Source organism: Tamandua tetradactyla, chromosome 2 (genome assembly GCF_023851605.1).
Source record: "Tamandua tetradactyla isolate mTamTet1 chromosome 2, mTamTet1.pri, whole genome shotgun sequence".
NCBI lineage: Eukaryota > Metazoa > Chordata > Mammalia > Pilosa > Myrmecophagidae > Tamandua > Tamandua tetradactyla.
In genome coordinates this window covers 132908514-132936150 of record NC_135328.1, presented here as the reverse complement: position 1 = coordinate 132936150, position 27637 = coordinate 132908514, and the positions used below count along the sequence as shown (strand labels likewise).

The 27637-nt window shown below is 58.2% G+C and overlaps 1 protein-coding gene across 1 annotated transcript; it reads left to right on the top strand.

Moving 5' to 3' along the window:
• The first annotated feature begins 7028 nt into the window (after positions 1–7028).
• On the top strand, positions 7029–26301 carry DBH (dopamine beta-hydroxylase). The gene is given in 13 exon segments (XM_077135822.1): positions 7029–7301; positions 7304–7336; positions 10984–11130; positions 12495–12752; positions 13723–13899; positions 14395–14497; positions 18528–18694; positions 20782–20925; positions 21714–21752; positions 22243–22302; positions 23124–23251; positions 23683–23842; positions 25276–26301. Coding segments are annotated over 13 exon segments (1797 nt in total). The 5' UTR covers positions 7029–7052; the 3' UTR covers positions 25408–26301.
• Positions 26302–27637: the final 1336 nt, after the last annotated feature.

Sequence of the window (27637 nt, the reverse complement as noted above, 5' to 3'; positions counted from 1 at the left end):
TTGGGAAAGGAAAACCACAATTTTTTTTCTCTTAAAATCTTTTTCCATCACTTTGTGGGATTTGGGGGTGCACTCAATGTGCCACTTGGCACAGCTGAGAGCATTGTTGGGCACACCCCGAAGGTGTGTCCTCCCCGTACCCCCAGCGAATCCCCACCTGAATTCCGTGGGGGCAGTAGCAGGTCCTGTGGGTCGAGTGGCAATGCGACGTCATGGAAGCTACGAACATGCTACAGCTTTCACTTTGGACACTGCGTTTGGATTTGAGATGAAAACATGGATCTTCTTGACCTTCTGAGGCCACATGCTAAATAACCCAAACGCCTCAACCACCGACACAGTTGGGGTCCCCCAGCCCTTTCTGTGGCCGAGGGGAGGTGACATCCCCTCTCTGGGCTTAAACCAGGCTGCTTGGCGCTCCCCTCTGCCCCTCGAGGGGCTGCCTCTCGCGCCACCTCTTTGCCCAGATGTGTGGAACGTTGATCGATGTTTTGGTTTAAGAAGACGAGGCTCAGATAGTGTCAGTGGGCGCAGATGGCTTCTGGAGAGAAGCTGACAGCATACACCAGAGCTAGAAAACGAGAGCACACAGGGCCTCTGCAATACGTGCTTGTGTGTGGGCCCCCAGGATTGACCAAGGACCCGTGGCAGTGACCACACGCTGACCTTGGCCGCCCCACCCGCGGGGAGATTTCCAGGGCAGACCTGCTCTCTGGGGGGCGAACCCGGCCATTGACCGTTGACGTCCTCATAGCACCAGCCCTCCGGAACAGCCTGTCGCTGCAGATATTGACCACAGGTGACCCAGAGAGATGTCCTGATCAGCAGCCCCTGCTCCAGCTCACGCCACTTCCTCACCTCCTACATGCCAGACGCCGCCTGGGTCCCGGCTGTCTTAATTCGCCTTCTCCCCCGTGCATTACTGGGCCGAGTTTTCCTGTAACTTGATCAGCAGTGGGACAATTGGATCAGGGCGCAGAGCTCGCAACCCCCGCTTCTCACCGCCTGAATGTCAGAGCCCCCGGGGCGTGAAGGCCTGCTCTTTTCCAAAGTCCCGTCTTTGAAGAGCAGATGGCCGGCTTTAGGCCTGATTGGATTTGCGTTTATGTATGTGATGCATTTGATTGCAGCCGGAGGGAGGCTGCCTGGTCCAATGGCTAATTTGCCCATCAATGAGATTTAAACCCACTTACCTGTAAGAAACTATTTGTTCTGTGGCTGCTGCATTGTCCTCAGCGGGTGATGGAACAGCCGGTGGCTGTCAAAGCCCTTTGAATCTTGAGATTGATTTCAGTCAAGAAGCCAAACGCCTCCCCGCCAGCCCAACACACACACCTAGAAGTCCCACTTCTAAAGTTTCACAGGCACCGCCCCAAAGATGCCCAACCACAGACATTCAATGCACCCTTGCCATTGCTAGTTAAAATCAACCCAACAAACAACACAGATATTGACCAGTGGGGCTGCTGGTTAAATAAATCCAGCCCTGCCATGCAGCCATATGGCTGACATTCACCACTGCTCACAACGCAATTGGAAAAGCCAGTGGCTGAAGTAGATGCAGTTCACCATCTAAAAAACGAGTCTTTGGGAACGAGCCGAATTCCCAAAGACCAAGCGCTGAGCTGTGAATGGGATTATTTTCCAAGAATGGGATTCTGGGGACTTTTACCCTCTCTGTTATGTATTTTGGCCACATTTGTGTGTTCTGAAAAGGAGCTACCACTCGTCTCAGAGCCAGCCGCGGTTTTCAGCACCAGAGAGGGAGGAAAGGAGGGCAGAGAAAGCAGGGAGTGGGTCCGAGGCAATTGCACAGGGCAGGGGTTCGGATCCAGGGGCTGGGTTCATAACCACCGTCACTCTGCCCCCAAGTGCTGGAAGCAAGGGTTAGTTTAGCAATGAGGAGATAAGAAACCCCACATAGAGAATCTGCACAATCACAGGGTGAGCCTCAAATCACGTTTTCTTCTCTGATAGTCTTCGAGGCAACCATGAGCTGCCATTGGAGAGAAGAGTGGGAGATGTACTTTGCTTCTTAGGCTGGTTTGGGGGTGTCCTGGAAAATGAGGGCCCCCCAAATGTCACCCTCATAGGTCCTGTCACTGCCTTCTTCCCTGGGCCCTCGGGTCCCTAGGGAAAGAGGGCTGGGGATGGGATGCATGGCTCCAGCCCCTCTCCACCAGCTAAGCCTGGCTCCACGGGCATCCCCTGCAATCCCAAGGAACGTCCTAGGGTTCACCAGTTTTCCATTTTGACCAGTTTTGCCCTGAACCAGGCAGAGCAGAGCTGCTCTTCCCAGAGGACCCTCAAGTCTGCAGGCTCCGATATGAGGGAGACCTTGCTCGGGGTCACTGTGGGTCAGTGCTGGGCGTGGGAGCAGAACGCGGGTCTTGTGCCCTGCAGTGCAGGGCTGCCCTACAGCCGGCGACCGCCCTGGCACCTGGGCCGTCCCGGCTGGGCTGGGCTGGGCGGACCATCGCAGGGCACGTGCCCTTAGCACCCTCTTCCCAAGGGCTGCTTCTGCTCAGCTGCTCCCCACAGGGCATTTGCTTCCAGGACCTGAACCATGGTCACCTCCAAAGCCGGATGTTCCCCCTTCCGTACCGCCAGATTTTGACTTTCCTTTCTGCTCCTCTTCCCCATCAGCGCCTCAAGCGTCTGAACACACTTCGCCTGCTCCCGCAGCCAGCCAGGCCATGGAGGGTGGACGGGAGAGAGCCCTCGGGGCTGGGGATGCTCAGAACCAGCTCCGCCCCCTGCATCCAGCACTGACACCCGTCACTGCGGTGCGCTTAGAGGCAACAAAGCACGCGATGGCTTTGCTACCAATGCTCAGCGAGTGGATGAACAAACGAAGCCTGTCGTACCCACATTCTTCCTTCCGGTGACCCAGCCCTGCCCCATCCATCTTCTGGAGACGAGACTCTCACAGTTAACTCACGCGGCAGCAGCTCCCTTCTCATGCTTGGCCATGGAGAGCTCACACCGGTCGTCCAGGGGGCCGCCTAGCAGGGCCCCGAGTGCAAGGAGGGCTTTCCAGAGCCACCCTGGCCGAGCCCGCGGGGCACTACAGGGAGTGCCTCGGGGTGCTGCCTCCCCCAGGTGTGTCTGGAGGGTGGGGAGGCTCTGGGCCAGACCGTGGAGCCCAGGTAGGCTAACAAGTGAACTCGCTCGGAGTGTCAGGGACATGCACTTGTTCTGAAAATGAGACCCTCCCTTCCCACGGGGCGGAGGCTGTGGGGCGTGGGGCGTAGCTGCCCTGCGCCGCCCCTGCCCCGTACTTCCCTCTTCTTCTCCTTCTGGGAAGGATGTTCTCCTGGCGACACTGATCTAAGGTGAGGGCTGTGCACCGCCAGCCCCCGGGGTCCACATGTGCCTCCTCGCCCCTGGATCTGAGTTCCAAATCCACCCCATCCAGGGGGGTCCAAATCACCTCTTCTCCGCCCAGATGGACGGACTCCGGAGCCACGCCTCGGATGCGGGTCAGAGAGAGAGTCGGGGAAGAGTGACCAAAGTCTAATATTTTCCCTGAGCCTTCCTATGGCCAGAGACCTGTCCCCAGATCCAGGTGATAATAATTTAAGGGGTGCTGTGCAGCAGCAAGAGAGGCCGTCCAGGCAAGCGCAGGCCCAATGCTGCCCGGACGTCACCCACTCGACCGGCCGATTGCAGACCAGCCTGCGTGCCGACCAATTTCCAGGGCCCGTTGTGGTCCCCTGAAGTGGCTGCAGGTGTGGGCCCGGGAGGTGATCCGGCCTGAAGAAGGGCGGGTGGGAGGCTGGGGCAGGTCTGCGTGCTGGGAGTGGGGCTGGCACAGCCCCGCGGGTCCCGAGCCCCTGAAATCAGCCCAGCGTGTGTAATGAGCTGATGGTAACCGATGGCTGTTCGCTGCCTCCCCACACCCCAGGCAGCAGGTCTGGTTCATGGGCGTGGAAACGGGGGGCCAGCACCGTGAGGGGCCGCCCTTGTCACCCTCTGGGAAGCATCAGGTGGGACCCGGCAGCCCCTCAGACCAGGGTGTGAAGGGCTTACAGCGCAGGGACTGATGGCTTTCCTGGGCCCTTCAGGAGTGCTAAGTGTGCAAGAAGTCATTGCATTCCCCTCTCCCTTGCTCCCCTAACCCAGGAAAGAGGGCTGTCTGCACACCCTTACAGAGGGACCTGAGAGCAGGGTCCAGGGCAGGGGGTGTCCAGCCCGAAGGCCCCTGCAGCCACCTCCAGGTCAACTTGTGTGCTGTGAGTGCATGTGTGGGTGAACCGGGCTTGAGTTTGTGGCTGGGAGAGGGCAGGCTCTGCAGCTTTGTGTCCCCTCTCTCCCAACCCCATTGGAGAATGAGGCATTGAGAAGCAGTGGACCTGACCCTACCACCTGGCCCACAGTCAGAGCTGAGGCCCCAAGGCCAGGGCTCTCTGGGTCAGTAGGAAAATGGCCTGGCCTCCCTTGCCTTCTAAGCTGGCTAGGAGCCCAGGATTGCGAAGGTGGGCTCCCAGGGAGCGTTGCGGCCAGGTCCCAGTGCTGAGCCCATCCAAGGCCAGAGGAGAAAGTTTCCCAGGTCACTGGGCAGCTCCAGGCCCTCAGGCTGACCCCGGCTGCAGCTGCCCACTCTGGGTGAGGGAGGGATGCCAGCGCACTGGGAGAGACCCCCGAGGGACCACACTGCCTGGCCCTAGCCCCTCCAGGCAGTGTCCCACTGATCCAGCGGAACTGCATCTGCAAAGCGCTTCCATAGCCGGACCTGCTGGGGCTCTCCTACCTGAGGCCATCCCTGGGAGTGCGAGCCACAGGTGGGCTCTGTCCTGCGGCCAAGCCACATGGTGCTGCATTAGGCTTGGGACCCGGCCCTGCTCTAGGCCCCTAACACTGCAGGGGGTGGGGACGGGAGAGAGGAGAGCCAGCTCACCTCTGGCTCCCCACGGCAGAGGCAAGGGGGCGTCACAGCCCCTGAAGGCTGACAGCATCAGAGAGGGGAAGCAGAGAGAGGTGAGGAAGCAAGGGGCTTATTAAAATGCCGAGATCGGTTCTAAATGAGGTCAGCCTTCACTGTGTCCCGGAGCAGAGCCAAGCAGCGGAGCCGAGCCGGGTTTGGTCCTGACCGCTGTGACCCCTGTGGGCCACCCTGGTGGGTGACATGGGAGCACAACCAGCCTGGGGAGGGCGGGATGCGGGCAGAGTGCTGGGGGAGGGCGAAGCCCCAGCTCCCTTCCCACCCCACGGCCACCCCAAGAGCTGGCCTCGAGGCCGAGGGCGTGCTCATGGGGGCATGCCCGGCTCAGCAGTCCCACGTCCAGCCTCTTGGTCCCCGAAGGGCAGCTGTCCATCTGACATGGGCCAGGGCAGCAGGACATCGGGGACTGATTTTTCTCGTTTGTAAAATCCACCTGCAGGACACGGCACAGAGCGCAGGACCCCACGAGCACCCAGCCCGGGACCCTCAGCTGCTTTTGCCCTCGGCTGTGTTTCTCTCCAGAGAAGGAAGGTGGGTTTTGAATCCTGTTAAAATGACGGGGTTTTTCCAAGATCACACATCTGTTGCCACCTCTGGGCCCAGAGCAGTACCGGGTGTCACCTTCCGTCCAGCGCCCTCCATCTGCAGCAGGGAGCAAAGGTCTGGGGTTGGCCGGAGCTTCCCCAAGGTGCCAGCTGGGCACTCAGCGGGCAGAGTGGGACTTGAACCCAGATCCTTGTCCTCAGAAGGGGCAGGATGTGGGATGCCTGCAGTGTGGCAGAGCTGGGGCTCATGTTGCTCATTTCGGGCTGGAGCTGTCCCTGCAGGGGCCCAGTGACCACCAGGGAGGTGGGTCTGCAGCCTCACTCACTCGCTCGACCACGAACCCACAAACATGCTCAGTCATTCAGCAGCCTTTTCTCTCATCCAGCTCAGTAACAGCCCCAGGCTGGAGACAGTGACAGTGGTGGCCACGCAGATGGCCCCTGCCGCCCCAACCCCCAGCCGGCCATTTTGTGTTCCATCCATTGCATGACCTGGTCCATGTGGGTGAGGTAAAAGATGCTCCTCTGAGGGCCACATGGGTGAGGGCTGAGCAGCTTCAGTGGCTTCTCGTGTCTGTCTGTCCTTTGCAGAATGACCTGAGCACTGGGCACCCTGCCCGGTCCAGGGAAGTGCTGGAGATCCCCACGTGTCACCTTCACGCAAAGACGCATTCTTCTCTCAGGAACAGAATTGCATGGAAAACCAGCCCGGCAGGCCCAAAGTCCTCCTCTGTGGGGGCATTGGGGGGATTTGGGCTGGTGCTGACCAGGACACAAACACTTCTCTGCATTTGGGTTCTTTGACTCTCCAAAGAGGAGACGGAACAAAAAGTGAAAGAAAGGAAAGGCAAAAAGGAGGGAAGGATCGAGGGGGGAAGGAAGGATGGAAGGAAGGACAGAAGGAAGGACAGGAGGGAAGCAGAGGGAGAAGGCAGGCAGAGAGGGTGGGAGACTCCCCTGCAGCAGCAACCCCCAGCCCCCCCACAAGGCACCGTGAAGTCTGTCCCCCCCAGCAACGCTCCCACGCCCCGCTGGAGCTGCCTTGGCTGCCAGCTGCTGCCTGTGGGGAAACAGGAGACAAAAGTGGGAAACAGCAGGCTGCGGAGAGAGTGTCTAAACACGGCCTATTTGGGGATCGTCTTTTATTTTTAGCTTAGAAAGTGTCCACCCTCCAGGGCCCCTCTACAGGCACCCCTCCGTGGCCTCAGTCTCCCCACCGGTGAGCGGGGGAGGACCCACAAGCCCTCCGGGGTGCTGGTGAGGGGCTGACATCTGCCAAGCCTGGCCGGACCCCCCCCACCGATGTCCAGGCCTCATTAGGCCAATTAGGGCGGCAGGAAGGTGGCAAAGCGTTTGGCCCCAGGGCACTGGCTGCTGGGAGGTCACCCGGACAATTGAATTCCCACCAGACAAATGTGATTAGTAGGATGCAGGGCCACCTCCCTGGTGGGGGCCAGGGCATAAATGGCCAGGCCGGGCCAGGGCTGCCCAGCCATGGAGGCCCCAGCCACCCGTGGAGCTGGCCCGGCTTCCCCAGCCCGAGCACGTGCGAGGACATCTCCATGTATGGCACGGCGGTGGCCGTCCTCCTGGTCATCCTGGTGGCCGCGCTGCAGGGCTGGGCCCCAGCCGCCGACCCCTTCCCCTACCACATCCCTCTGGATCCCGAGGGAAGCCTGGAGCTGTCCTGGAATGTCAGCTATGCCCAGGAGACGGTCCACTTCCAGCTGCCGGTCCACGAGCCCCAGGCCGGGCTCCTGTTCGGGATGTCCGACCGCGGCGAGCTGGAGAATGCCGGCCTCGTCGTGCTCTGCTCTGGACCAACGGGGACACGGCCTATTTTGGGGTAAGGTGTCCCCCTTGCGGCTCTCCCACGCAGGCCCCCCACCAACCTCCACGTGACCTTCCTTCCACCCTGGCCCTCCCCCACCCAGCAGAGAGAGGTTTTCCGACGTCTTCTCCCGGCTCCCCGGACTTTAGCTTGACTCGGACCTAAGCAAGGCTCTTTCCATCTTCAGGATGCTGGCCGGGGGGCAAAACAGGGAGGCCTGCCCCCAAATAAACATGGTCAGTCCTGGGGCCCAGCACACCCAAGATGCACGGCCTCACGGGAAAGACACATGTCGTGCACATACACCATGTCCCTGATGCCCCCGCCACTGAGAGAGCAGACAGTGCACACACACGCACACACACACACAACCAACCACCCACTGAGAGAGAGACAATGCACACACACACACACAACCAGCCACCCACCGAGAGACACACACACACATGCACAACAAGCGACCCACCGAAAGAGCAGACACACACACACACGCACACAACCAGCCACCCACAGAAACACAACCAGCCACCCACAGAAAGAGCAGACACACACACACACACGCACACAACAAGCCACCCACCGAGAGAGACACACAACACAGCAGATTGCCAGATGCAGACGCTCACATATAGGCACACACATGCACACGCGCGCACCCCAGGTTCCCCGTTGGCACACAGCACCTATCTCCAGGACCCACTCCCTCCACCATGTGCTTTATGGTTGTGCATGGCCAGACATGACGTGCGCCACCCTTCCCACAACAGGGATGCGGCACACGCAGCTTCTGCTCACACCCGTGGGTGAACCTAATGGGTGCAGACGCCCAGGCGTGAAGGAGGCCTGCCCTGGAGCAGCGCCCAAGCCAGTTCACCCGGCTCGCCCCTCCCTTCCTTCAAGTTCCCCTCCACTCTCGCCTCAAAGGGCAGGCTGGATGGAGGACCCAGAGGAGGGGCAGCCCCTACCCCATGCCAGGGGAGCCCCGGCCCCTGCCCTGTTCCCCAGGGGCCCCACCCGACCAGGGCCTCTGACGACGACACCAGGTTCAGACAATGAGAGGGCTTGTCCAAAGTCAGGGGTGATTCCTTAAGCCTGAGTGGAGGGGCTCTTTTTCCAGGTAAGTGGGGTCCCCAGGGGCTCCGTAAAAGCCTTGGCACAGGAGGGTCCCGAAGTCTGCACGTGTCTGTTCCTTTTCAAACAGCTTTACCTCCCTTTGCCCTCCCCTGCTGCAGAAACCGAGGGGGCAACGCTTTCCCATACGTGGCCAGGTTAATTTGCACAACAAATTCCTATGAAAACAAATGTCAGCCTTGGTTTTCCTCCCTTAGCAATATGTTCAACAAATACATTCTAGATTTCCAGCTGAAATAGCACCAGCTAGCTTTCTGCCTATGATTAAAATTAGCCCTTCTGCAAACCAGCAGTGGCCCCAGGTGGGTTTCCAGGGTGCTGTTCTCCTCTAGGGAAAATTTTGTCAATGTTTGGCAGATTTCTTTTCTTTCTCAAGGAAATGCAGAAAATGTGGCTTGGCCTGGATGGAAAGTTTTTAAAATAATAATAATAATAATAAAGCACCTTAAGGAAAAAGGTTTGTGGCATTCCTGAAGCAGAAGGGGGTTCTGGTTTTCTAGAAGATTCCTTCCCCCACCCTTACAGCTTGTGTACCTGGGTCCTCCTCTTTCCAGTGGTGTACTGAGTCGACTGAACCCAAGGAGCACGTGCAGGGAGGGGGCTGGGGTGGAGGGAAGAGGGAGCAGGTGGCCCAGCTCCCGCCCTTGGTCTGCCACTGACTAATACCCTGGGAAAGGCATCGGGTCTGTTTCCTTCCCTGGGACCCAGTTTACCCATCTCCAAGCAAGACCGGGACTAGGGTGAGGTGGGTGTGATGCCCAGGATGCGCTCCTTAGTACAATGCTCACCCTCCAGGCCACACAGGTGCAGGGCTGGTGCGCTCTGCACACCCACTGCCTCGCTTGCCTCACCCCAACCCGGTCCTGTCTCAGTATCTCCCGTCTGAGAGTCCCTGAGCTCTGAGCATCCTTTCCATGGGGGGTATGAGCAGTAGTATTTATCTGAGGCTCCTGTTGCAATCGTGGTGAAACATCAGAAGCTTTCTGGTAGAATTCTTCTTCTTCTTTTAGGAATTCGTGTATTTATTTCACAAATAAAGAATCTGAGACTCAGAGAGTGCAGAAAACCACCTAAAGGCCCGCAATCATGAAGTGTCAGTGTTAAAATTAGAATTCGGGTCTGTCTGTGTCCAAAAGCTGGACCAAGGGACCCACCACCCGCATTTCTGACATTGCTCACACCAGCCTCTGCTCCTTCCCTCTGGATCCCCTTTGTTATTTCCACTTACAGGTAAAGAGGAAGTGGCTGACCCTGAGTCAGAAAGGCCTTGAGACTAGAAGGCTTGTTTGGGGGGAATAAGGAAGGCTTTGTGCGGATTTGAGTTGAGATGCATCTGGCAGGAATTTAGTGCATGGCGCTGGGAATACATTTTCCATAACAAGCTCTTCATGAGCAAATGCACGGAGGTCTGAGAGTGTGGAATACACGAAGAAAAAGTGAAGTCACTGGCCAGCGGGGGCTGCAGTTTTAGAGCTAGAAGGGGACATGGCCCAGATCCCAACTTCCGCTTAGGGTGCCCGACTACGGCAGATGGTTGCTTTGACTCAAGAATGATGACCCTGAGGAATCAACTTCTTAGGAAGTAAATCTGGAGAAGAGGCCTCCAGACTATTTTAGGGGATCCCTTCTAAAAAAGTAGGGCCACCTGCTCCAGGCACGAAGCATAGCTGCTCCCCAGACATTGCCTCCAGGCAGTCTTAAAGTGTTTTTTCTTTAGATTTTTTTTTGAGAAATCTTCATACACATATAGTCCACACACATGGTATATAATCAATGGCTCAAAATATCATCACAATGTTGTGTATTCATCATCTTTAGAACATTTACATCACTCCAGAAAAAGAAAGAAAAAGAAAAAGAAATAACTCATACATCCCATACCCCTTACCCCTCCCTCTCATTGACCACTAGTATTTCCATCTACCCAATTTATTTTAATCTTTGACCCCTCTATTATTTGTTTATTTTTACCCATATTTTTACTCATCTGTCCATACCCTGGATAAAAGAGCATCAGACACAAGGTTCTCACAATCACACGGTCACATTGTAAAAGCTAAATAGTTACACAACTGTCTTCAAGAATCCAGGCTTCTGGAGCACAGCTCGACAGTTTCAGGTGTTTCCCTGTGGTCACTCCAATACACCATGAACTGAAAAGGGATGTGTATGTAATGCACAAGAATAACCTTCCGGCAGGTTCTTAGCAGCAGAGTCCTGGGTCCTATCCCAGAGGCCTGAGAGTCCACGCATGAGGCAGCCGGGCCAGCTGAGGAGTGAGCGCATGGCTCAAGGCCGCAGAGCACGTGAGCAGAGCCCAGAGCGCAGCTCGGCTGCCTCCTGGCGGACCCAGGCCCAGAAAGCGCACAAGCCCCCAGGGCGGGCACAGAATCCAGGCCCTGCAGGGAGTGGGGCAGAGCAGGTCCCCAGCCCAGCTGGTGGGTGAGCCTGGCGCCCTTCCGTGAAGGCAGCAGCTGCTCCTGCCCAACTCCTGGCCCCATGCGTCGGGAGCCCTGCTCTTGTCTCTGCAGGATGCCTGGAGCGATCAGAGGGGGCAGCTCCACCTGGACTCTCAGCAGGATTACCAGCTGCTGCAGGCACAGAAGACCCCGGAAGGCCTGTACCTGCTCTTCAAGAGACCCTTTAGAACCTGTGACCCCAAGGATTACTTCATTGAGGTGGGTGGTGGCCCCACACGTCAGAGAGAGTGTGGGCCAGCATGGACCTCTCTATTCTGGAAAAAGCCCAGGAGACCCAGCTTTCCTGGCCTAGACCTGGGTCCAGCTCGCTGTGAAGCTGGGCAGTCCTTTCCCCCAGTCAGGGCCTCAGTCTGCCCGGATGTGAAATGGGGACGTGGAATAAGATGACCTTAAGACCTGCCTAGCTTGTCTGGGAGTTCACGCCTACAGCACTCCCCAACACCCGTAGGCTTCTTGTGCTGCTCCAAAACCCACACTGAGGGAAAAACAACCAACCTTGTCCGTGAAGACTAAATTCTGTTGAATTTCTAGCACATGCTCTCATCTGTCATCTCGTACCGTCTGACAGTAAGTCAGGGACATGGGACAGCAGCTTTCCAGATGCTGAAATTGAGTTCAGGGAAGGCATGGCCTTGCCCAGGTCCCCTGGGCATGGTACTGGAAGAGCTGGGGTCGGATCAGCTCACCAAAGTCCTCCCCTCTTCACCTGACCACCCCTCCTCCAGGGACAAGGTGAGGGCCACCCAAGAGGGTTCACCCCCAAGTACATGGCAGGGCAAGCAGCACTGAGCCAGCTTGAGCTGGGGTGCCCACGTTTGTGTGGCCACAAACCCAGAGAACAAATTAGTCACCCGCCATGAAAATAAACAGGCACACATGCATTCGCCGGGGCCACCACACCGTGCACGGCGTTTCCAGGCCATAGTCCCTAATGGCTGTGGGCTCTGTCCTCGGCAGCAGGCGGAGAGCCTGCCCCAGCCTCCCGGCCCGGTGGGTCTCTGTCTCTGGCCTTCAGCACAGGCTGATGGAACATCTGGGATGATGGAAGCTTTCTCTGTCTGCACTGCCTAATACCACCCGTGGCTACTGAGCAATCCGAGGGTGTCCAGTGCCCCTGAAGACCTGAAGTTCTCATTTGGAATCACCACGCGGGGCTGGGGGCAACCGTGTTGGACAGCAGAGCCCTTGATGCTGAGGTCGCCGACACGCCCTCCCGGCTCGAGAAGACTCGGGGAGATTCTTTTCAATCCCCATGTGGCCACTGATGCCTTGGGAGGCTGCTGACCTGGCCTGAGGGGCTGACCCCATCGCTAGGTGAACAGATGAAAAGTACGTGGCACTGAGGCTTCTCGAGAAAGATAAAAATATGCCTGATGCCTGGTCCAAGCTGCGGATTCCGGGGGCAGTCGGCCTGGGCTTGACCCCCAGTTCCATCCACCAGGAGCCTCAAAGACCTCGCCATTGGCCAAGACGGGGGCCAGGCAAGCCAGGCGTGGGTGGGCCAGTGCCTCACACCTGGTGGCCATGGCAGGTGAGTGACTGGACCCTGTGTTTGGCCACAGGACGGCACCGTCCACCTGGTGTACGGGCTTCTGGAACAGCCGTTCCCGTCCCTGGAGGCCATCAATACGTCTCGCCTATGCACAGGGCTGCAGAGGGTGCAGCTGCTGAAGCCTGACCTCCCCGTCCCTGCCCTGCCTCCCGATCTGCACACCATGGAGATCCACGCCCCTGATGTCCTGATCTCCAGCCAGGAGACCACGTACTGGTGCTACATTGCCGAGCTTCCAGAAGGCTTCTCCCAGCATCACATAGTCATGGTATCGGGGGTGGGGTGGGGAGGGTCCCAGGTCTTCGTTCCAGCTCTGCCTTCCCCCAGAGCTGGCCACCTCAGTTCAGGCACCTCAAGACCCTGGGGGACTGTCCATGGTCCTGGTTGACCAGATGTCTTGTTGACGGCCTTCCCTAATCTCCTATGGAAGTCATACCCCTACTCCCCTGATGACCCCACCTCCAGGGACTCCATGCTCCCAGTCTCTCTACCTGGACACAGCCACTGACACCTCCATTTCTCATAGGAAAGCCGGGTCTGTCAGGTCACCGCCTCCCTTTATTCAAAACCAACTCAACTCAGGACTCAACTGCTCTAAAACCCCCACCCAGTATTCACTGGATGCTATCTGCTTGCCCACTTGGTCACCATGTAGAGTCCAGGACCAGGTCTCCTGTTGTGCCCAAAGTCATCTGCAAGAAGGGGCAGGAGGCACTTGCAGCCACCCCTGGCTTGTCCGAGCTCACACTCTAATTCTGAGCTGTGCTGCGTTCCTGGTGCAGCTGCAGAGGACCTGATGGCCTCGTCTGGCCCCGGCCAAGTTCATACGAGGACAGCTGCCTCCTGGTCCCGCCTTATCTGGAAATGGCCTATCTGGCTTCTCTCCTTTGTCCCGGGGCTCTCCATGGCCTTCTAGCAGATTCCACCCAGCCCCTAGTCGGCGACTTAACTCTCAAAGCCCCGAGCCCCAGAAGCACCCTGACAGCTGCCTTGCTCAAACCTCTCATCTCACAGGCGGTCCAGCTGAGGCCCTGCAGGGGAGTGGAGCTGGGGGGCTGGAGCAGGGTGGGTGGGGGAGGGTGGGCATCAGCCCCCAGACTCACAGGGTCACCCCTGCAGTACAAGCTGGTCGTCACGGAGGGCAATGAGGCCTGCAGGGGAGTGGAGCTGGGGGGCTGGAGCAGGGTGGGCGGGGGAGGTAGGCATCAGCCCCCAGATTCACGGGGTCACCCCTGCAGTACGAGTCGGTCGTCACGGAGGGCAACGAGGCTCTGGTGCACCACATGGAGGTCTTCCAGTGTGCGGCCGAGTTCGAGAGTGTCCCCCGCTTCAGCGGGCCCTGCGACTCCAAGATGAAGCCAGAGCACCTCAACCGCTGCCGTCATGCTCTGGCCGCCTGGGCCCTGGGCGCCAAGGTGGGTGCTCCCCGCGCCGTCCCCGGCCAGGCCTCTGCGGGCCTCTGGGGCTCCACCTCTCTACACTTGTTTCCCAGCTTCTCCTCCAGCCACTCCCCACGTGCATGGAGCTGGGGTTGAGGTCTGAGGACCTACAGCCCCTCTGTCACTTCTCCAGCCACATGCACATGGCCTGCGTGCTTGTGTATTTTGTGGGCATCCACGGGGCTTCCCCTAGCTGGATTTCTTCTGCTGTCCGCCCATCTGTCCTGGGCAGTGGGAGGGACTTGGGGGTCAGACCTGGCATTCCCACCTGTGGGCCCTGAGTGTCCCCGTGGGACAGTGTGAGCTGCCCGGCTGCAGGGAGAGCCTCGCTCTGCCTCGGCTGCCCTCCTACGTGCACACCAGGTCTCAGGTTGGACCAGCACGGAGCACACCTCTCGTTGCCCCCAATTCTCTCTGCCTGGGCCCTTGTTCCCCAGTGCCTGAAGCTCCTTCCTCTCCTCCATTCTGCAGGCTTTTTACTACCCAGAGGAAGCTGGCCTTCCTTTTGGGGGTGCCGGGTCCTCCAGATATCTCCGTTTAGAGGTTCACTACCACAATCCTCTGAAGATACAAGGTAGGGGAGCCCTGAGGGGTGTTTCCGGGCCTGGCCTCCATTTCCTCCATCAAAGAACCCTTGGGCCTAGGCCACGTTGGTGCCTTGCCTCTGCTCACTCCGTGGGGACTGGGCCCCCATCGGCGCCAGGTACCCCTCCCACATGCCTCGCTCACTCTCCATCCTCCCGGGCCATGGCAGTCCCCGAGGGCAGCATCCTCTCGTGCTCGCTGCTGCCTCCCGGCATGAGCCACACTCAGCGGCTGCAGCCACATGGCCACAGAGCCAGTCGGGGCCAGAGACTGGGAATCCTGGCTCTGCTTCACCCTCTGACCCCAGCCCCCCAGCCTTGCGATGCTCAGTCTGAACTGGAACCCAGCAAGGCCGGCCTGATGCCAAAGCCACTGCCCTGCCTCTCGGACCACTGATCCTTAGGTGTTGGACCAGTCAGGGCCAATGCAGCTGCCTCCTCCCACCTGTTCATCCCAGGCAGAGTGGGACAGCTCTTAGGGGTCTTAACAGTGATTCAAGGACCATGGAGGGGACGTCGCCGGGAAGCTTCAGCCACCCCCACCCCTGACCGCCTTCTCCTCCCTGGCAGGGCCCCCCAGCACCCACACACTGCAGCCCTGCCCACCCCAGAGCAGACTGGGCTGGGACACCTGTTCCAGAGTCAGTAAGGGTCCTCCCACAGAGGCCCCCCGGACATCCCTCCCTGATGTTTGCCCCTGACTGGTGGTGGGTGTCGCCCCCAGGGCTGACCTCAGGGGAGGGGAAAGCCCCGGCCCTGTTGGGGCATATCTGGCTGTGAGCTTCCCTCCTTCATCTCAAAGCACATTACAACAGGGCATGCATGTTCTTCATTTAGAGTGAGAGAGCATGCGTTCTGGATGCTCCTCCACCCACCCCACCCCAGCACACGTGTGTGTCAGGGGTGGCAGGCAAGCTTTGTTCCCTGGGCCCCTCTAGCTGACCCTCAGCTCTGCTGTGTCAGCTAGATTCTTTTCCAGGACACTGCCCTGGGCCCAGCAGGATGGTGCGGTAATAGATTAGCAATGTCTGCCCCGGGCACCAGAGGCAGGACTGGTGTTTGTTCAGCACTGAACAGGGTGGCACACCTTTTCCCAGCTGCCCTGGGCCCAGATACTAGAATGGCCCCCCACCTCCACTGCATCAGATGAGGGCACTGAGTTGTTTGGGGAGCAGATGACAGTCCATGTTGGCCGGTTTTGCTCGGAGGTGCCTGGGGACAGGGGGCACTCCTGTTTACCCTGTGTGAAGCATCTGGGACATTCTTAAAAAGGGTTCGTGTTTGCTGAGGCTCAGAGGGAACCCTCAACACAAGTAAGACGCACCTGAACTTCTGAAGGAGTGTACATGTGTGTATACGAGGTAAGAAGGGACTAGGACCTTAAGAGAGAGACATAAAGACACAAGTCAAGTGTGAGGATGTGTCAGAGGAGACCAAATGGCACGGGGTGGCAGTGCAGTAGCGTTCCAGCTGGGTCTCTGAGGAGAGGGAGGAATTTCATAAGGTGAGCCACCGGTGCCATTCCAGGTAGAAGGGACAGGCTATGCAAAGATAAGAAATGGGAAAGCAGAGAGGATGTCCAGGAAAGACAGGTGGTCTGGTTTGGCTGCAGCATAAGGGATGGGAAGGGGGGCTGGGGGCAGACAGCCAAGCTGCTGGATCACCCTGTGCCTGAAGGTGGCACAATCAGAGCCAGTATTCAGGGTGGCAATGCTCATTGACACCGTATCATCAACTGAAAATATTTCCACCTGTCTGTTACACTAGCTTCTCCCACTATACGCTGTCAGTGCTTCCTCCTCTTGCTCCCTTTTTTAATGACACTTATCGTTAGTTGTGTAAACAGGGGCAGAAAGAGCCTGATAGACAAACACATCAGCTCTGGTCTGGCTGCGTGACCCCAGATGAGGGATGGTACCCTCTGCCCCTGTTTTCTCACCTCCTACAGCTGCTGGGAGACTGGGAAACTCAGGCACACAAAAGCCCCAGCTCGATGCAGGCTGGGATGTAATTTTTCCCCTGGCTGCATAAGTAATACTTTCTGCCACCGTTGGAATTATCTGCTCTCTGCACGGAGCAGGGTATAAGCCAGCTTGGGCCTTAGCATGATACAAGATTTATTGCTCATTTAAAACCTGAAAGCAAATGGGTTTTTTGAAAACTCCTTAAGCGTTGGAGAGGTCTGTCTCTTTCTGATTATCCGGCTGTATTTAGGGATCCATTGCCAAATATAAGGACGTTCCTGCCACTTCACAAATCTTGAGATGGGCTGCTTTCTATAAATATCGAGATTCCACAATTATTTCATTATTTAATTCCCATCTGAATTTAAACCAATTGCCTCTTTTTTTATTATTATCCTCTGCTGTAACCAGCCCAGAGATACAGGAGCTGTTTGAGTTTGGATGTTGTATGGGAGATGGAGGTGGGTGAGGGGAAGGCAGAAGGCAAGGTGGGATGTTCATGCCTTTATCTTAGAACAAGTGAGCCGTGAGTACCCCCTGCCTCCACAAAAATGCTTACAGCCCCCAGTGAGCCAGCCCTGGATTCTACCCTGGCTTGGCCTCCTCCCAGCCATGTTACCTTGGGACGGGTCTTTAGCTCAGGGTCTGAGCCTCAGTTTGCCCATCTGTGCAATGGGCTGACAACTGACCAGGCAGAATCGCTGTGAAGTTTGAACAATTTCTGGCCCCAGAGCAAGATGTGATTATCCATACCTCTCTTCATTTGTTGTTTGCTTTACTGAAAAGGGCAAACATGGATGTTGTAGGAAAGATGGCGAGGCTCACGAAAGGTCAGTCACCCCCAGCTCCTGCCCCGAGGTGAGCTCTGCCCGCAGACCACAGCGTCTGGGCAAGCTGGGGTTTTTTTTCCTGTACATGTTTAGCTCTTTCTTGTGACTGGAAATTCTTATCTGACTCTTTTCACATCATCTTTATCAGAAGACTTGCCTGTGTGGACTAAAACTCTTTGCTGGCCAAGAGTTCAAATTCCTTGTTGCTGGCAGCCGAGCCCCCTTCCCCGCGTGGGCTTCAGAGGCACCGAGCCCCTCCCTGCTGTCCGGGCTGTGTTTTTCCAGCTTCCACCCCAACCGCGCGTTTCCCCGGAGGCCCTGTGCCTTGGGACTGCGCTCTGGGCGGTGACCTTTCAGGCAGGGCAGGGGAGAGAGGGCCCTCCGGAAGCCTGAAGATGGTGGGGTTCTCCCCTGCACCCCAATCTCTGGACCTCTGACCATCACCCTTATGTGACCGCGGGGAGTCCTGACTGGGGAGCTCGATGGGCTCCGTACGTAGCAAATAGCAAGAAGTGCAGCCACGTTACACCATCTCCCCCTTGGGCGGGAGCCCCAATGCTGGCTCTAGCAGGAGTCCCATCTGGCCTCCTGAGTGTGGACAGCACCTCCTCCTAGAGCACCCAGGGCGTGCTGACCACGTGGGGCCCAGGCTGTGAGTCCAGGGCCGAAACCCTTTACGGCCGGCCCATGTCCAGGCAGCCTGCGCCCCTGCTCTGGCCCTCCCTGAGGCTGGCTTGGGAACTGGACATGCGGGCTGCCCACGAGCCTGCAGGACAGAACCCAAACAGCAGAAGCGGGAGCTCACATGGAGGACGCGCCTCCTCCACGTCCCCCTGGCCCGCAGGCAGGCAGGCAGGCACCAGCCCCGTCCTCACGCGTGGTTCTGGGGCCGTGACTTCTCTACGCACTGGGCTGCCCGTGGGGCGCTCCCCGGCCCCCCTTGCCGGACCGCAGCCACAGAGTCCCACGGCTCCTTCTCCAGCTTAGGTTTCTGTGCGGGTGGAGGAAGGAACTAAAATGTCCACAGAGCAGTCTGAGAGGAGAACCCAGGCGCGTCCTCTCAGGTCTCTCTTCCACCCAAACCCAGCGGACGATTTTCGTCACCGGCCTTTCTCCCGTTTTCCCAGCCTCAGGCGCGGTCTGCGTGGGAGCAGCAGCTCACCCTCCCCGGGCGCGAACCGGGCTGCTGTGGGACAGGCCCCTCTCACCCCGCCGTCTTCCTGCAGGCCGGCGCGACTCCTCGGGCATCCGCCTGTACTACACGGCCACGCTACGGCGTCACGACGCGGCCATCATGGAGCTGGGCCTGGTCTACACACCCGTGATGGCCATCCCCCCGCGGGAGCCCGCCTTCGTCCTGACCGGCTACTGCACGGACAAGTGCACCCAGCTGGTGAGCGGGGCCCGGGCACGGCCAGGGTGGGGCGGGGGGACCTCAAGCCCCCCTGCTGGGTGCAGCTCTGCCTCGGGACCTTCCTTCCTGCAAGAGGCGTGGCTCCCTGCCATCCCACGTGTGATGTTCAAAAACACGTAAGCACCTATGGTACATGTAAAATGCGCTCACCACTAAAAATGTGGGCTCCGCCACCACAGAGAACCTGCTTTTCACCCACAGAGCCCTCTCCCCACTGCCTGGGATAGCCAGGTACTTATTTTGTGTCCTTCCAGAATGTTCTCCTTTTGCCTATGTGTCCTTATAGGTAATGGAAATACATGGTTTCCTGGTATGTGTGTGCGCGTGTCTGTTTAAACAAGCTGAATAGTGCGTGTTTGTCCCATGACTCGCCTTGAACTGCTACAGCATTCCACAGGTTGGGTTTTTATATGTATTTAACCAGAGCCAGGAAGAGAGCACAGAAAGCAAGTGCCGAGAGTGGGTGCAAAATCTTAGGATGTATTCACTCTCACGCGGGGCGGGTGCGGCCGGCGACCCGCTATCACGTGGGGCCAGTACGGTCAACGTTAGAGTCTGTAGCCAAGTCGGGGGCTTGGCTCCTGGGTTGAGGGGTGAGGGGCTCCCACAATTCTGTGCCCAAGGCATGTTGCCCGACGCATCCCAGGCCTGGCCTGCATTGACTTGCCCCCTATTTCTGGGAAATCGGGGGGCTGTCATTACAGCACTCCCAGGTAGGGTCACGGCTGGGGTCCCTCCCCAGGGCCATGGAAACACCCCCTCTGCACCGTGCCTCTTGTGGTTGACTCCCAGTTCTTTCTGCATGGCAGGCGCGTCCCCGGTACCATGCCTACACTTCTCGCAGGGACCTGCCAGTGAGGACCATCGTCCCCGTCCCACAGCAGGGAGACTTGAGGTTGCAGGTCCGCAGAGAGAAGTTTGTAGGGACAAGCCTTGCACACATGCCTCCCTAGTACCCGTGGGAAAATATTCCTATTGGGCAGATTTCTAGAAGTGAAATTGCTGTGCAAACTGGACATACATTTTCACTCTCCTATCTAACTTGGACATTAGTATCTCACGGTCACAGTTTCCACACGTGGAATACAGAAGGTGACAAGTCCCCCAGAACCATCCACCAATCTGCCACCTTCTCTCAATCATTTTGGAGGAAAAGATATTAATGTTGTTTGATGTGGGTACTCGCAAAGCTGGCAGATCTTTTCATCTGTTTGCTTCGAATAGCCGCGCATACCATTTTTCCACTGTGGCATTTGTCTTTCTGTTATGATTTCCGGGGGTTCTTTTTACATCACGGGGGCTATTTCATGGCGTGAGGGCCTGTGTCCCCCATAATGTGCCTGTACTTGTCGCAGGGACCTCCCCCCCAGAAGGCCGTCGCCCCCAACACAGGTCCCCCCGCCTCTAAGGCTGGACCTGCAACCACCACTGCTCTGTGATGAGGTTGAGAATAAGTTTCTCCCTCGAGATGATGAAAATGGATCAGGGTTTGTCTTGCCAGCGGTCACCACGTCTGCAGTGATGCGAGGGGGCAGAGATGCCATGGACGGCCAAGGGAGGGGCTGGGTCCTACAGAAGCAGCCCCAATTTCTTAGGGACGGAAGTCCACCATGCATTGTTTAGGAAGTTTTCTATCTAAAAAAATTAGCATCAGGCCAGGGGAAACTTCCATTTTCTGGAACACGTCCACATGCCACGTGGTGGTCCTGGTGGGGGCTACGAAGCAAGGGTCTGGGGGCAGCAGAGAGGACGCCTGCCCGGCTGCCTCACAGGTGACGTGAGGCTGAAAATGGTTAAGGTGACTGCGTGGAGACACAGCCTGTTTCTTGTGCTGCTTGTCGCCCCTGGATGGCGGCCCCTGGACCGGGGGATGAGGGTGGGTCCCGCACATCTGGGCAGCTCTGTGCTCTGTCCTCCAGGGCCTGGCCTGACCATGCTGCTGGACAACCGAAGGATGAATCTGATCCATCTGCAGCAGCTGCAGAGTGCATCTGTCTCGGGGAGGCCTCCCCAGGGCGGGGGGTGTCTGCGGTGAGCCCCTGACCCTGCCTCTTCTCGCCCCCCAGGCCCTGCCGCCCTCTGGCATCCATATCTTCGCCTCGCAGCTGCACACACACCTGACGGACAGGAAGGTGGTCACCGTGCTGGCCCGGGACGGCCGGGAGAGGGAGATTGTGAACAGGGACAGTCACTACAGCCCGCACTTCCAGGTAGGGTCACGGCTGGGGGACCCTCCCCAAGGCCACAGAAACACCCCCATGGCACCGTGCCTCTTGTGGTTGATCCCCAGTTCTCTCCATATGGCAGGGTTATTTCATGGCGCGTCCCCCGTACCATGCCTACACTTCTTGCAGGGACCTGCCAGCGAGGGCCATCGTCCCCGTCCCATAGCAGGGAGACTTGAGGTCACAGGTGCATAGCGGGGACCCCCAACATGGGTCTGCCTGCCTATAAGGCTGGGCCCGTGATCGCTGCTGCTTTGTGATGATGTTGAGGATGTTTCTCTCTCTCTGGAGCTGAGCAGGGTTTGTCTTGCCAGCTGTCTGCTTAAACTTCCCCGTCTTTGGCTCATTAGGCAAATTCTCCTCCGGGCTGAAGCGAGAAGGGGGCTGTGCGCCTGCCCAGCACACATTGACTCGCAATCAATCAGCTCCAGGGGCTGACAGCAAACCCCCTTCCCGGGGCTGAGACGCCAGAGGAGCCCGCGGGGTAGCCGGACCTCCCCCGCTTTGGCATTTGATCTAATGGTGGGCGCTGGCACTGGATTTCGGGGACCTGGCAGGCATCTGGCAACTTTTGACCCTGCGTCTTGGACGCCCACCATCTGGTTCCAATGCCTTCCTGGCCAGAGGCCACCCCTGGCTTCCAACTGAATGGCTGGGACGAAACCCAGAGTCCCGGGAGGGTCAGGGAGCCCCCGGCTCTGGGGAGGAAAGAGGGAGACAAAGTTGAAGGTGGGGTCTGAAATCTACCCACTCCCTTCTCTCTCCACCCCCAGGAGATCTGCATGTTGAAGAAAGTCGTGTCCATCCATCCAGTGAGTGCCAGGACAGAGGGCAGCCTGGGTGAGGGATCCACTGGGGAGGCAGGGGTTGGGGGACCACCTGCCCCAGAAGGAGAGGGAGAGAGTGAGCAGGGGGCAGGGGAGGGGCTTTGCAAAACCCCTTTGGAAGCTGGCTGTGCAAGGCAGGGGTGGGGTGGCCTCGTGGTGGGGCTCCCAGGTGACCCCAGGAAGGCAGGTGTGTTCTCTGGCCTCATAAGCTGAGCTATGCACCTGAGCACTTTCAGGAAGGAAAACTCAGGCCCAGGTGGGGACTGACCAAAGGCCAGCTGCCCCCAGCCACAGGCCACTGAGTCACAAGCTTATTACCCCTGGGACACCCAGACTGCGGCTCACATTGGACCTTGGGTGCAGGAACCTCTGTGGGTTTCTTGGGGCTGGAAGGACACCTGAGGTCCCCCCACACCTGGGATGGGTGTAGGCCAGGGATGCAGGGGCAGGAGCGAACAGCGTCTGTTGGTTCCAGGGGGACGTGCTCATAACTTCCTGCACATACAGCACACAGGACAGGGAGCGGGCCACCGTGGTAAGTCAGCCCAGGCCACCAGGCCACTGCCCAGGGTGTGCCGCCAGGGGCAGCCGGGAGGATTTCTTGCTCCTCCAAGAGGGCAAGTCAACTATTCCCGGACCATCAGCACCAGCAATGGAAGGGATCTCCCTGGCAGTCTTAGGCCCCCACTCACTGCCAGGAGGCTGTGTCCACTCAGGGTTGGCTGCTGACTTTTGGGCAACTGCAGAGCTTGTCCCTTTGCCATCTCTGGGACTCGGTTTCTGTATCCATAAAATGGGCACGCTAATGCCCCACCCACTTATTCTGCTTTATCTTTATTCATGATTTTCAGTGTGAACGTGTCAGGGGATTGCTTATTGTCTTGTCCTTCTGTCAGGGGCAGGAGTCCAGGGGACAGGGACACTGGCTTGTTCATGCTCTGTCCCTCAGGGTAGACAGTTGTGGTCTTTCTTGCCACAGACAGGGTGGTTTAAGGCCAGAAATTCCAAGTCAAATGCCACACCCTCTGAAACCTGTAGGGAAACTCCTCACTTCCCTCTTGTAGCTTCCAGGCCCCTCCACCATCCCCAGCCCTCCGTGGCTTGTGGCTGCACTGCCCTGGCCTCTGCCTCCCTCAGCAGCTCCATGTGGGTCCTGATTTCCTTCCTTTCTCTTGTAAGGACCCCGAGTCATTGGATTGAGGCCCCACCCTCAGTCAGGAGGACGTCATCCTAATTTGACATCAGCTGCAAAGACTTGATTTCCAAATAAGGCCCCCTTCACAAGCACTGGGGGTCAGGACTGAACACGTCCTTTGAGGGGGCTCCAATTCAGGGGGCGCCTTCTCCATCTCTCAGGGGGGCTTCGGGATCCTGGAGGAGATGTGTGTCAACTACGTGCACTACTACCCCCAGACACAGCTGGAACTCTGCAAGAGCGCTGTGGACCCTGGCTTCCTGCAGAAGTACTTCCATCTCGTGAATAGGTGAGTGCTGTGGGAGGGGGCATGGACTTCTGCCCCGGGGGATGGCCAGTGAGCCCCCCATGGGCCCAGATCTTATGTGGCTGGGTGAAGGTGAGGAATCCAGGCCGAGTGGCAAGCATGCCCTCGCTTCCCCTTGAGGCACCTGTGGCAGACATCACTAATCAATCCCCACGCAGTTCACCTGCTGAGCCTTGACTTGGCCTGAGAAGCCCCCTCAGCCCAGCCCTCTGAGCACACATCTTCAACCATCAGAGATGAAGCCCATTAGCCACGGCTAGAATGGAAGAGGGCCACAGATGCAGTGGGCTGGAGAGGAGGCAGCCTAAGACCACTGCCCTGCAGCAGAGAGGCGTCCCCCATGCTTTTAGGCCCCCCCTCTCCCCTAGTGCCCCCTTCAGGCTGGTCTGTTCCTGCCCACACAGCCCCACCAGGTTCAACAGTGAGGACATCTGCACCTGCCCGCAGGCCTCGGTCCAGCAGCAGTTTGCCGCTGTTCCCTGGAATTCGTTCAACCGCGATGTGCTCAGAGCCCTCTACGGCTTCGCCCCCATCTCCATGCACTGCAACAAGTCCTCGGCCGTGCGCTTCCAGGTGTGCCTTCCTCACCGGGTGGGATATGGTAGGGGCGGGGGCGGGGCATGTCGCTGGGGCCACTGTGGGCAGGCGTCCACCCTCGTTAATGCCTGCACCCCCTCTTGATGCCCATCAGCAAGTCCTGTGCCTGCCCACCCCTCTGTGCCCAGGTCAGCACCAAGCCCCGGGGTGGGGGGACCACCCACCTCCAAGGAGCTGGCAGGAAACACTATCAGGAAGCAATTTGAGAAAATGACCAAGGGGTACCAGACAGGCCCAGACAGACGGACGGCTGTGTAGAGGGAGAGACAGATAGTGCTGCTGCAGGAAGGTGACTGGCTATACTCCCCTGGGCAACAGCACAACCGAGGCCTCGATTTTGGCTCCCCAAAAATGTCTGTGGAGTGAGCAGAGCGCCATGCAACCTCCCCCAGAGACTAAAAATAAAGTGCCAGAGCTAGGAAGGCGAGAAACTAAACCTTCCGAACGGCTGGCTGGTCTCCTCCTCCCTTATCTGAGACCCACTGGGCTTTAGAAGCGTTTAACTTATTCCCCAGCCGAGCCGCCTGTCAGGAGACCTGAGCTCATGCCGAATTAGTCACGGAGGACTCTGCAGCTTGGAGACGGGGGAGGCTGATCTTTCCTGGAAGCACTGGGAAGCCTCATTAATTTCTGAATCAAACATTTCCAGCACCAAGGGGTGGGCTAGGGGGAGGCCGTCTGTGCAGCGCGCGTGGACGTGTGCTGTGGGTGAAAACACGGCATTCGGCGCAGCCAGGTCAGGAAAGGATGGCTAGAAAGTGAGAGTCCAGTGGCTCCGATGCTGTATTTTGGTGCCTGATTGAATCGAGGTGTCGGGAGAGGTCAGATGACTCCCAGGTTCCCAGGAAACTGAGTAGCTGGAGAGGGGTCTTACCAAGGGGGGGGGGGGGGCGGTCTCAGGAGGAGGAACAACCCGTGTGAAGGAGCGTATATCCATGTGCTGGGGCCACTGTGACAAAGCACCGCAAGCTGTGGGGCTGAAGCCACAGAAATTTACTATCTCACAGTCCTGGAGATGAGATGTTCAAACTCAAGGTCTCCATGGGTCAAGGCTCCCGCTGACATTTGCTGCATCACTCTGTCGGTACACAGCCTTCTTCTCTGTGTGTCTCCAACTCTTCCTATAGGGACACCGGTCATTGGATTTAGGGCCCCCTTAATCCAGTGTGAGCTCACCTTTACTTGATTACAGCTACAGAAACTTCACTTCCACATAAGGGATAAGGTCCCATTCATATGTACGTGTCAGGGGTAGGTTGTGAGCATAGCTTTTGGGGGAACACAAGTCAGCCCTTGATAGAGCGGGTTCAGCTTGAGACAGGGAGAGCTTGAGAGCAAGAACTCAAGAGGTCTTTGGGCAAACGGCCTGGAGGTGGTGCTTCAGTTTCCCACCTGGTCCTCCCCTGCAGGGTGAATGGAGTCTGCAGCCCTTACCTGAAATCACCTCCACACTGGAAGAGCCTGCCCCGCAGTGTCCAGCCAGCCAGGGGCAGAGTCCTGCCGGCCCTGCTGTGGTCAGCATTGGTGGGGGCAAAGGTTGAACCACCCATCCCCCTCTTTGCCCCACCCCCTGTGCTATCACAGCCCTCACATTCTGTGAAGACCCCCCTGAAACAGCTCTGTGTCCCAAGGAGGAAGGGGCCCAGCCAAGACCCCACCTGAGACATGGCTTAGCCCAGTGCCCTCTCCAGACTTGGAGACCCCAACATGGCTGAGAGGGTCCTGGGAAAGTTCCCTGGTGACCTGCCCAGGAAAGGGCTGACCATGGCCTCATCCACACCCCATGGACACAGAGGAGGAACCCACATTGGTGGTCCAGCATCCATTGTCCCAAAAGCCCTCTCCATGCCCAACCCACCTGTTCTCTGCCCTTCCTACCTGCTGGGCTGGCTGCAGGCCCAGGCAGCCCCAGGCGACCCCCCACAGCTCCCACCCTGCCCAGGGGGATCTGTGTTGGTGTATGATGGGTACGGGTGTTACTTAAACATTTCCCCACAGAGTGGCTCGTGCATCACCGTGGGTGTCATCCCTGCCAACAGAGGCAGGACAGGGCATTTAGCTAGTTAGAGATCTGCCTGGGGAAATTGTTCCACTGCAGAGTAAACAGATATTTTCACCCACCTAAAGGGAAACCCTCACAACAAATATCACCACTGCAGAAAGACATGATGGCAAGGAGACGGCAACAATCTCGGCGAAGAGCTGGGTGCCAGCGCCATGGGGTTGTGGACTTTTCACCCCCAGGCAAGGGGAGAGCAAACCAGGCCCTGGAGTCGGACCTGCGTGATAAGCCCGGTTCAGCCACTTAGTGGAGGTGTGACTTGGGCCTCCCTGACCCTCAGTTTCCTCTTCTGTGAAATGGGACTGGTGCTGTGAGGGTTAACAATACTATAAAGCTCCCACACAGTGCCCAGCCACCACTCCCATGAGAGAGTCTTTCCATGCTAAACTCTTTGACCCATGGTGGAGCTGGAACCAGCCACCAGTGCCCTCTGGGTCAGTCTCTGCTTTCCTGCATCCAAGCTGCCTCCCATAAAAGGGCAAGTGAGGCACTTTGGTGGTTTCTGGGCACAGTAACAGATCCTGCTCTGTTTGGCCACTTCAGCAGAATGCTGCACAACCTCCAGGGGAGGGAGAGGGTGACGGATGGTGCCTTCAACTCCTCCTCCCTGTCCCCCAAAGGACCTCGGTTAAGTGGCTGTGTGTCCTTTTGTGAGGCAGTTCATTACAGGGGCCCTGGATGCTCAGCATTGCCGTTTCATAAATCACAGCTCCCCTGGTCTGAAGACGCCAGGCCGGAGGGGGCCAGGGCAGGACCGCCTGGGGTGCCCGGCCTCTGGCCCAGGTCTTCTGGCCATACCCAGATGGCAGCCCAGAGAAGGATCTTGGTCAGCCGAGAGAGGAGGGGTAGGGGAGCCCCCCACCAGGAGCAGCCTGACACCTCACCCACCGAGCCTTTCCGGGCTCCCCAAACACCCTGAGCGGTTTATGCTGTGTTGTGCAATCTCAATGAGGCAAGCCGAGGCTCAGGTAGGAGAATCGCAGAGGGCCGGGAACTGTGCCCTGTTCCAGAACCTTCTGCTACCCAAGAGCCCCACTCCTGCCCACTCACTCCTGTTCTCATCTCTGGCCCGAAGGAACTGCCTGGGCATCCTCTCCCTCCAGCAGCCTGCCGAGCTCCCCCAAAGAGGCCGCAGCCCCCACCTGCCCCTGCCTGCCCCCCCAGCTCCCCAGCAGCACCCGGCTTTTCAGGATTCCAGTGCTGTCCTCGAGAGCTGCCATGCGAGGTGGAGCACTGGACTAAGCTTGCCTCGCCAACCCCCCCAGCCCCAGACGTGAAACTGCTTTTGCTCCCCCGATGGGGGGGACACAGTGCCATAGGGGCTTAACTCCCCTGCTGGGGTCATGCAGGGGTGAGCAGTGGAACCCTGAACGGACCCCGAATGGACCCCTGCTGTCTGACCTGAGTCTGGGTCCCCAACACCCCATTTCCTGATTTATGGGGCCACCGTGGAGATGAACCAACGGGACATGGGGGAAATGTTTCCTCACTAACAGTGCTCCAAGCCAAGTGACTGTCTAGCCTGGCCCATCTCGCTGAGCCTGGGGGTCCAAGCCCAGCTGCCCGGTTCTCACTCCCACTTCTGCTGGGTGGCCCTGGACACATATCTATCCTTCGCTGGTTCTGTTTGGAGAAAAGGGTTCTCCGGCCCTCCAGGGGGCAGGTCTGCGAAATGGGCAGAGCTTGCAGCTGAGCGTGCCCCCATGGGA